The sequence below is a fragment of the Vicia villosa genome, linkage group LG5, assembly GCF_029867415.1.
Source record: "Vicia villosa cultivar HV-30 ecotype Madison, WI linkage group LG5, Vvil1.0, whole genome shotgun sequence".
Classification (NCBI taxonomy): Eukaryota; Viridiplantae; Streptophyta; class Magnoliopsida; order Fabales; family Fabaceae; genus Vicia; species Vicia villosa.
In genome coordinates this window covers 127426398-127437716 of record NC_081184.1, presented here as the reverse complement: position 1 = coordinate 127437716, position 11319 = coordinate 127426398, and the positions used below count along the sequence as shown (strand labels likewise).

Sequence of the window (11319 nt, the reverse complement as noted above, 5' to 3'; positions counted from 1 at the left end):
AGGTGTGCCCTGAACGCCTGAAAGATCATGGAGGTAAGGATAATGGCAATGCAGCCATTGTTCAAGATGATTTCGAATCATCTGATGTTCTTGTGGTTTCAAGCAGTGACTCGAGAAGAGAGTGGATTATAGATTCAGGTTGCACTTGGCATATGACTCCAAACAAAGACTTGTTTGAGGAATTATGTGATCAAGATGGTGGATCAGTATTGCTGGGAAACCACAAGGCTTGCAAGATTGCAGGTGTTGGATCTGTGAGATTCAAGCTCCATGATGAGTCAATAAGGTTGTTGACTGAAGTCAGGTATGTTCCTGATTTGAAGAGAAATCTGCTTTCTCTTGGTGAATTCGACAAGAAAAGATATGTTTTCCAAGGAGAGAAAAGTATCCTAAGAGTCATGAAGGGGTCGAAGGAAGTCTTGAGAGGCGTGAAGAAACAAGGCTTGTATACCCTTGAGGCTGAAGTTGTAAGTGGTGCGACAAATGTTGTATCCACGAAACCTTTGTCGAAGACAGAAATCTGGCACATGAGATTGGGCCATGTCAGTGAAAGGGGTCTGGTCGAATTAGGGAAACAAAATCTGCTTGGTGGAGACAAAGTCGAAAAGCTGAAGTTTTGTGAACCCTGTGTACTTGGAAAATCTTGCAGAGTGAAGTTCAACAAAGGCAAACAAAGAACACATGGATCCCTTGATTACATCCATGCTGATCTTTGGGGGCCTGCAAGGTGTGCATCACATTCAGGAGCAAGGTATTTTCTATCCATAGTAGATGATTATTCCAGAAAATTATGGGTATTCATCCAGAAGACTAAGGATGAAACTTTTGAGAATTTCAAAAGTTGGAAGACTCTGGTTGAAAATCAGACTGGCAGGAAGGTCAAGAGGTTGAGAACCGATAATGGCCTTGAATTTTGCAATGAGGCATTCGACAGTTTTTGTGCTGCCTTTGGTATTGCAAGGCACAAAACTACTGCAGGTACTCCACAGCAAAATGGTTTGGCTGAAAGATTTAATCGAACTATTTTGGAGAGAGTCAGATGCATGTTGACTAGTGCGGGGTTAAAGAAGGTGTTCTGGGCTGAGGCTGTTTCGACAACAACATATCTGATAAACAGATGTCCTTCGACAGCGTTAGATATGAAGACACCTGAAGAAGTTTGGTCGGGACATCCACCAGATCTCGACAAACTGAGAGTATTTGGCTGCGTAGCCTATGCTCACATTAGGCAAGACAAGGTCGAACCTAGAGCTCTGAAATGCATGTTCATGGGATACCCTGAAGGAGTCAAAGCTTATAGGCTATGGTGCCTAGAGCCAGGTCACAGGAGGTGTATCACCAGTCGAGATGTAGTTTTCAATGAAGCTGAAATGGCTTTTAAGAAAACTGATGATGTTGGTCGAAGTACAGAAACATCTGACGAAGAGCTGGAACAGGTAGAGATTCCTGTTGAGGTGGAGCATGTTGATGCTGAATTGCATATCCCAGATGAAATCGAAGAAGAAGCAGAAGATGCTGAAGTTGAGGAAACTGACGATGACTACCTATTATCGAGAGATAGGTCGAGAAGAGTCATCAAGCCACCTCAGAGACTTGGATATGCAGATCTTATAGCTTATGCCTTAATCTCTGCAAGTGAGGTTCTAGACGAAGAACCTAGAGACTATAAGTAAGTTATGAGGAGTCAAAATAAGACTGAATGGCTGAAGGCCATGGATGATGAGATGAAATCTCTTCATGATAATCATACTTGGGAACTGATCAAGAAACCTGCTGGGGCAAGGTTAGTCAGCTGTAAATGGATTTTCAAAGTTAAGGAAGGAATTGAAAGAGTGACGTCGAAAAGATACAAGGCAAGGTTAGTTGCAAGGGGTTTCACTCAGAAAGAAGGTGTCGACTTCAATGATGTGTTTTCTCCTGTTGTGAAGCATAGGTCCATTCGAATGTTGCTTGCCATGGTGGCACAGTTCGACCTTGAACTGGAACAGATGGATGTGAAGACTGCGTTCTTGTATGGTGATTTAGATGAAACGATCCTGATGAGGCAACCTGAAGGGTATGTCGAAAAGGGGAAGGAAGATTATGTGTGCAAGTTAAAGAGATCTTTGTATGGGCTGAAACAATCTCCTCGACAGTGGAATAGGAGATCCGACAAGTTCATGGCACGCATAAGTTTCATTAGAAGTCAGTTCGACCACTGCGTTTACTTCAGATTTCGACCTGGTAATTCATTTGTTATTTTGTTGCTTTATGTGGATGATATTCTCATAGCAAGCAACAGTGTCGAAGATGTGATGATGGTGATGGCTGAACTCAATAAGGAGTTCGATATGAAGGATCTGGGAGCTGCTTCCAGGATTCTTGGAATTGACATTCGAAGGGATAGAAAGAAGTCGAAGTTATGCATATCTCAAGAGGCATATCTACGGAAGATTCTTGAAAAGTTTGGTATGTCGAATTCGAAGCCAGTTGTGACTCCAACAAACCCTCAATTCAAGCTGAGTATTGATCAGTGTCCCAGTACTGATGTCGAAAGAGCCTATATGAATAGCATCCCATATGCTAATATAGTTGGTTCTTTGATGTATGCTATGGTCTGTACTAGACCCGACATAGCATACGCAGTAAGTCTTGTAAGCAGGTACATGGCGAATCCTAGAAAGGCTCACTGGCAAGCATTGAAGTGGATTTTAAGGTACATAAATGGATCTCTAAACAGAGTCTTAATTTATGGTGGAGTCTTGGGTGAAGATAGTAAAGCAGCAATAGAAGGATATGTCGACTCTGATTATGCAGGTTGTATGGATTCTAGAAAGTCTATTTCTGGATATGTTTTCACTATGTTTGGCACAACAATTAGTTGGAAAGCAACTCTTCAGAAGGTTGTTGCCCTATCAACCACTGAAGCAGAATATATTGCTCTCACTGAAGCTGTGAAAGAAGCATTGTGGCTTGAAGGTTTTGCGAAGGAGCTGAAACTTCAAGGTCGAGGTATTACTGTTAAATGTGATAGTCAAAGTGCAATACACCTGTCAAAGAATTCAGCCTATCATGAGCGAACTAAGCACATTGATGTGAGGCTGCATTTCGTCAGAGGAGTAATCGAGCGTGGGGAAGTCCAAGTGCTGAAGGTTTCGACTGAAGACAATGCTGCTGATATGATCACCAAGACATTGCCGAGTTGCAAGTTTTTCCACTGTATGCAGTTGATAAAGCTGCATGAAGAAAGCTAGTATGTTCCTTGACGTTGTAGAGTTAGGTCCAAGGTGGAGATTTGTGAGATATTGGATCGAACTCTAGTATTGTCGAAGGGTAGCTTCTTGGTTCGACAGAGTTAAGCATGAAGTCGAAGGATTGTTCACATGCTGGTGTCGAAGTGTGCATGTTGTAGTCGAAGATGGGTCTAGCATGCAGATGTCGAAGATGCTAGGGTTGTTAGCATGTTAAATTAGGTTTTAGTGTTTAAACCCTAATTTGTTAAGTTAGCTTGTTTATTAAGTTGGCTTGTGTAATGGGCCTTGCTGAAAAAGCCCATTAGTTAGTATGTTAGGTTTTATTATAAATAGCATACTAGTCACTCATCATTGCTAAGCTGCAAATCCTAATTTAGGGTGAGAGAGGTTATTTGTTATTCTTGTAAACTTGTAATCTTGTTTGAAGAGAAAGTAAAAGAATAGCAGTTATAACCAATTCTTGTGTTCTTCTTCTGTTCCCTAATTCCCTATTATACTTTGTTATTGGTATCGTTTTTCACAACATCTCATATTTAAGTTTTAGAAAAAAACAAGTTGTTGTTTTTCTATATATTTTTCCAACCAAAAGTCATAACAGGCACACATCAGATATAGGAGCAGAAAAAGACTTGTAAGACAGACAACAAGAGTTTTTTGTTGACAAATTGTTTTTTTGTTGCACTAATTTTGATTCGAAAAATGGTTTTTGGTCGACCAAATTTTGACAACTTTTGCAATCATTTGTCAAGTGGTTAACACAGTTCAAATTCGTAAATATATATTAAGTGTCAAACTCTTTAACTAACCATAATTTTCAAGTGTTCAATTCCTGAAAATCGTGGTTCATCACATCTAAATCCATGATTAATAAAGTTAAAGTGATGGTTAATGAGTATCGGCACTCGATATATTCAGTGACCATCTAATGAATGTTAGTAACCACCTATTTGAAGTACGTTAACAACTTAAACAATTGTCATAGAAGTTGTCAAATGGTGATATATTTTGTCCTCCACAGTTAAACAACCAAATCAATTGCATATTATACTATGTTTTTCAATCATATTGAATTGTATTTCTGAAACTACGAAGGACCTTGATCACCTTCATGCATTTCAATTCTAGTTGGACTAGCCTAAACAGACTCTGCTAATTAAACTATGTGTTTCTATCATATTGAATTGTATTAATGAAATGAAACTACATAGGATGATACAATGATTTAAATATCATTGGAAGTGAAGGGAAAAACAGCTGAAATTGAAACAGTTAAAACAGAAAATAGATGACAAACAAACAAACTAACAAGTCAATTCTAATCCTAATACTCCCCTCAAGCTGGACAATGGAGATCACATAGAAAAGGCTTGGAAAAAAGGAAAGAGAACAAAAGCAATGGAAGAGGGGGTGCGAGAATGCCGGTAATTTGAGCTGAAAAAGCAATCAGAAGCATATGAACGACGCAATTTTGAATCTTCTCTTCTATGACATGGCAATCAATCTCGATGTTTTCGTTCCTTTAATGAAATATTTGGGTTATTGTGATCCATGTGGATAGCTGATTTGTTATCATAATAAACTACAACTCATTGAGAGAAATAGACATGCAGTTCTTCAAATAAGAAATGCGGCCATCGGAAGTCACAAGTCAACCTGGCCAAGATGTGATATTAAGTTTTAGGGCTGGAGCGAGAGACCACGGATTGCTTCTTTGATCAAACAATCCAGAAACTAATCTGACTAATCAGCGAGTGGAGGGGAAGTTGCCCAATTTGAATCTGCAAAACCAGCAAGTTTAATGTCAGACTTGGAAGTATAAAACAAACATTTACCTTGAGAATTTTTGAGGTACTGAAGAATGCGAAATGTAGCTTGATAGTGAACTTGCCTGGGCGAGAAACAAACTGAGTAGGAACATGTAGACCTCATCTTGAGGCTCTCCATGCAAACAAGCATTATTCACATCCTAAAAATTTCTGGCCAAGAAGTAAATCTTAAATGGGTCAGATGTTAGTGTTATGAAGAGCTTCTAATTCAGCTTTCATGGCATTGTTCCAACATTCAAATATGTAAGCTTGGCTAAGAGTTTTTGGTTCAAAAATGGAAGAGATGGATAAATATAACTTTTTTATATAGGGAACTACAATGATCATAGGCCATCTAAATTGTATCATTTACAAAATATACAAGAAACTGTACCATCATTTGGTAAACATTACATTCAAAATTGGAAGAAAAAAAGCAATGCCACTTGCTAACCCTTGAGCAGATGATAACTGAGATCAAAATCAAGTCATTATAGTTGTGCCTCGTCTTCAATCACCGAAAGAGTTATAGGTCTGAGCTTATGACATTCCTCTTTCTGCAACTGGTCATTGTTATGTGAGCCAAATGGATGTTGATCCTGTTTAAATACCCAACGATAACCACAATTCTTTACCTCCAGAAGCAAGCCTTGGCCATTCATAGCGGAAGCTTCTCTTTTGATATGATCAAGTTCCCATAGTGTATTATCTTTAGAGCTCAGAAAACTGATAAAATATTCCCGATCAAAATAGATTAGCCACGAGTGATTTGATTTGATCGTAATAAGATATCTAAAGAGAGTTACTGGAATTACAACAGAATTGCTGTTAGCAGCACTGTGGCTCTAAAAAACCTGACCGTATTACAGGTCTCCGTTCATATCTCAGTAGTTAATAAAATACGTAAGGAATAACAGCCTTAGTATGTTAATAACTTTGCCCTATCTCAGTAGCTAGCGCATCCTTTATTTCTTAAGGACTAGAATAGAAATTCCATTTGCAATTTGCCAATTTCACTGTTTCACTTCTAGATCAAATTCTTAATCAAATTTGGCAGGAGGGATACTTGTTGTTCTTAATCAAACTCCACTTCTAGTGAATCTTCATGCATCAAAATAACTTGTCCTCAAATTTTGTTCAGATTTGTCAGAAATCTTTTTTCCTAACTTCGGAGACTTACATTACTGGAATATTAAAATGACACCTCATTTTTTTCATTCACAATCATTAAAATATTTGATTTTTAGAAGATGTTCAAAAATGTTGTTGGGATATGTTATTAAACCATGTTAAAGTCGACGGTAGATATTTACGTTTTTTTATCAAGATTAAATTATCCTTCAAATGAAGGACTTCGAATATAGAATTAAAATTATATTTCTATAACGAATCATGTTGTAAACTCTCTCGTAAATAACAATTGTTTTTTATTTGTAAATAACAAAATAATTAGGTAAAATGTCTCACCTTCAATTTCAAAAAAACTTGGATTTATTCTATCATCTGAATGAGTGTAGTTGTGGTTGTGCCTCATCTTCAATTGCCAAAAACTTGCGTTTCAGAGCTAACATATTTCCGGGATGCATCGTTGTTAAGTTGAACTCTTGTAGATCCTGTTCATATACCCAACGATACCCGCATTTCTTCACCTCCACATCTACGCCTTCATTGCTAATAGTTAGAACTTGGAAAAGATTATACAGTAATGGAACATCATAAGAACACTCCCTAGGTATATAGACTAGCCAGATGTGATTTGATTTGACAGTAATAAGATCTCCATCGACAATTACCGGAAGCCATACATCGTGGCTTAGTGGTGCACACAGTACTATAAGAGGTCTCCATTGAGAACTACTTGTCATTGTTGGATAATGAGGTGCTAAAGAAAATACTACACAGCATAAAATGCCAACGATATTATTGCAGTTGTCCTGCATAACGGGAGATACAGGTATTGAATTACCAATGCTCTGATTGCTAACCCAACTTGGTATGTTACTTCCTGGAATGACAATACCAATGTAGAAGAAGGCAGGGTATTCTTTGTTCACTTGAATGAATTGTGTCATCCATGAAAATGTCAGTCTACTGCATCGTTCCTTATCACTTATTTTAGGACAGTTGAAAATGAACAATCCTGTTCTCGCACGATATTTGCTCTTACGAAGATCCTGCTTGATAGAAGTAGGGAAAGGAAGCTCAGGCAAAGATTCTAACCGCTTGCAAGATTCCAAGTTCAAACATACAAGTTTGGAAAGCTCTCTAAGGCTAGGCAGTGTCACAAAATTGTTCCCCCGAAGATTTAACATTTCTAACCAGCGTAAACATCCAATAGCCTTAGGGAGTTGGCTTAAATCACAATAGCTAATATCAACTTCAAGCAAACAATATAAGCTAAGGAAGGAAGGAAACATTACTGTTTTTGTCATGGGAGTTGGTAACAAGGAATGGTAAGGCTTTGTGGCCCATTTGTAGATGGAGGACATTGATTGGGAATGTGATGCACTTTCACATATATTCAAATGCCATGTTTTGTTAAACTCTTTAAAACACCCATAACATCCAGACATATTTAAATCTTTAAGAGAGCTGAGACCAGTTATGTTGCTTGGTAGACTTACAAGATTTTGGCAATCTTTTAAATTCAAGGAAACAAGCTTTATTAGAAGCCCAATAGATGGATCCAACTGCACAAGTTTAATACATCCTTTCAGATTTAGCCGCTCAAGATTCGGGAACTCTGCAAAATTTGGCATCTTTATTAGATTTTTGGAGTGGCTCAGATCCAAAATTCTCAATTTGGGCAGATTCTGTATGGAAGATCAACAAAAGTAACGGCATTAGTTTCTTTTGTTTGCAAGTTTACCTTCAAAAGGAGGAAAGAAATGAATTGTTTCATGTCTGAGAAAAAATAATATGAAAATTTAAAATACCTTCTTGCCTTCCCAGAGTTGTTTGATGCTGCTATCCTTCAATTTCAACTCAACAAGTTGATTGGGCTGAAAACTTGATGGCAAATACATGAAAGGATATTCACTCCACTCAATATATCTCAATTTGTTAGAAAGATGATTGAGGCTTCCCGATACTTTCACATACTTGAAGATGAGCAATCTAAGATTTGAAAAGTCTTTGAATATCGCTGCATCCATATCTTCATAGTCTTCACAGTCTTTATATTCATGATCCAAAACTATGGCTTCAACATTCTTTTCCTAAAGCATAGCAGAAAACGAAGAAAAAATAACTTAAATAACTTTCAATACAATTAGTAATTAAAAATGGAAATATGTTTTTCATATGTAAACTATGGCTTCAACATTCTTTACCATATTTTCCAACATAACATCGTAGAGTTGTTTGTCCAACCAAAGCCTTGTCCACTCTCTGGGTTCTTTGCTTGTGTTTTTTGCAATAATATTTCTTCCTAGCTCTTCTAACAAATTGTGCATTACAATCATTTCATTTTCAGTGCTTACAAGTGATTTATCAATGAGAACCCTTAATCCAATATCAGCATGAAATTCAAAACAATTTACAACATTTTTAACATATTTCTCCATATGCATGTTGAAAAAACAAGCAATATGAAGAAATATTTCTTTTTCTGTCTCCCTTAGCCCATCAAAACTTAATTGCAACACATCCATGACATCTTTGTCTGGATTTTCTCTCAATCTATCCAATGCACTTCTCCATTCAGATACATCTCGACCAAATAAAAATGAACCCAATACATTAATTGCAAGTGGTAAGCCATCGGCATAACTTAGTAGGTCATTAACCAACCCTTCATAACTACTCAAAATGTGATCAAGTTTGAAAGCTTTTTGACACAACAACTGAAGAGAGTTAGGCCAATCCAAGAGAGGAACTTGGTAAATTGCATCCACCCCATAGTGTTTCAATATATGCTCATCTCTAGAAATGATAATGATTCTACTACCGGCACCTAACCATTCACGACGCACAGCTATTTTTTCTAGTTGTTCGACTTGACCAACATTATCAAGAATTATAAATGCCCTTTGGCGACATAACCTGCGCCGTATGAGATTAGTCGCGTTGTAATGATTACATATCTGATGGTGCTCTTGTCCGAGAGTTTGATCTAAAATTTGCTTTTGTACACCAAGTGGACCATCATGTAGTCTATAAATTTTGGTTACATCATCAATAAAACAACAAGCACCGAATTGTTGAGAGATTTGATCAAATAAAACAGTAGCAAGAGTTGTCTTCCCTATTCCTCCCATTCCGCAAATTCCTACCACACGAACATCATCAACGGAGTCCAAAAGTAAAAGGTTTTCTAATTCTTGGATAGGAGAATCCATACCAACTAAATCATTTGAAACACATGAAGATTTGCAATCCAATATATTAATTATCTTTTGAACAATCTCTTTAATCGCTGCAGACTGTGGCCTGAAAGTTCATAGAAGTAGACCATTGACTCCAAATCATCACATAAGGAAACCAAAACAAACAGCACACACTGCAAATGAAATAGCATATGTTTTACTTACTTATGACGAAGATCCCATCCAGAGAGATTTGCAACCTGTGTTAGAGCTTCCCTCCATCTTGACACCATCTGGGAGTCATGTTGGAATCTGTGTTCATGTTTGGAAAAGGCTTCAGCATAAATCCCTCTTTGATGTCTGACGTCAGAAGGATCAACATCATAGAAAACAGGAAGAACATGTTTTCCAGACATTTGAACGCATTCACATATCTTTTCCAGTTCTTGCAAGCACCAAGTTGAGGAAGCATAGTTTGTTGAGAAGACGACAACATAAACCTGAGAGTGTTGGATTGCATGAAGGAGCTCGGGTCTAATGGATTCACCTTTTGGAAGATTATTGTCATCCCTAAATGCAAAAATGCCTTGTGTTTGGAGAGCGTGGAAAAGAAAATCGGTGAAATTGTAGCGAGTGTCTTCACCTCTGAAGCTCACAAACACATCATAATAGTAATTTCTGAGAGCTAAAGTTGAAGAGTTTCTGCTACTGCTAGCCATCGGAATAAGCTAAAATTTAAGAGGATAGAAGATTTGGATACACGTCTGTGCAATCCCACCGCGCGTTTAGGGACAATCCCGCCGTGAACAATTTTACTAGAACAAGCATACAATGAGTGGGCAGTAATGAACAAGCGCTGTTGACTTTTTTTTCTCGGAGACTTGCTGCGTCGAAATTTCAATTCAACTTTACTGAAATTGGACTGTTCCCACATTGTAGATTCAACTTTTAAAGATATAATATGATATTTAGGTGGGGTTAAATATTTTTTTTTTCTCCCTATAAATATCTCAATTTTGGATTTTAGTACTATAAAAAATATAGTGACTTTTAGTCCCTATAATATTATTTTTGCACTCACTTTTGGTCCTTCTACAGGGACTAAATCTGAGTGCAAAAGTAATTTTATAGGGACTAAAAGTTAATATTTTTTTATAGGGACTAAAAGTCATTTTTGGTAATTTTATAGGGACTAAAAACATATTTAACTCTATTTAGGTGTAGAAATGATTGGATAGGTTTAGAGATATTGTTTAGAGACAATGTAAGTGTTGTTTGTGGTTTATTTTGGACGACCAAGCAAAAAAAATGAGATTTTTGGGTGATTGAATAGTGCAGTTACGCCATTGTTGCGTTTCTAAGCTTCAGGGGCTTTCGTAGATGCAACTACGGAAGAGATGAATGTTAGGGCGTTCCGTATGTGCATCTACGAAAGCACCATACATTTAAAAACTAAGGTGCTTCCGTATATGCATCTACGGAAAAGAGTATTTTTTTTAAATTTCTTATTTATTTATAAATCATTGTTTATGTATAGATACATAGTAGCTAAGTAGATGTTATCACAATGCACACATTATGACTCACGATCCGGATAGAGATATACATGGGAGGACTGCACAGCACTCATTCGTGCAGCGTGAACGGGCGCATGTAGTATCTCAGGTGACTGATGGAGCTGTTGTTCCACCTAATACACCCGCTTCAGCCGGACCTTCTACATTTGTCCTAGTTGAGGGGCTCTCTTCGCATGTTCCAGTTGATACACCCCCTCCAGCCGGACCTTCTCCATCTATCCCAGTTGAGGGGCCTTCCTCGTCTACTACTACTTCACTGAGGCCCCAGGATGATGCTGAAGGTTCCTCACAGGTGCCACCCCCGCAGACGTCGTTGTGGCACTTCTTCTACTTCTACTCCTGTGTCTGTGCCTGTGCCAGTGACGGGCGATACATGATCTGATGTGCCACTTCCAGC

General features: G+C 37.8%; 1 protein-coding gene across 1 annotated transcript; it reads right to left on the bottom strand.

Moving 5' to 3' along the window:
- Positions 1-3913: 3913 nt before the first annotated feature.
- On the bottom strand, positions 3914-10260 carry LOC131602418 (disease resistance protein RUN1-like). Its single transcript, XM_058874524.1, has 5 exons — positions 9571-10260; positions 8371-9469; positions 7975-8256; positions 6506-7851; positions 3914-5764 (listed from the first exon to the last, which is right to left on the bottom strand). The coding sequence occupies exons 1-4, from the start codon at positions 10062-10064 to the stop codon at positions 6538-6540; spliced, it is 3189 nt and encodes a 1062-aa protein (XP_058730507.1). The 5' UTR covers positions 10065-10260; the 3' UTR covers positions 3914-5764; positions 6506-6537.
- Between the last annotated feature and the right edge of the window lie 1059 nt (positions 10261-11319).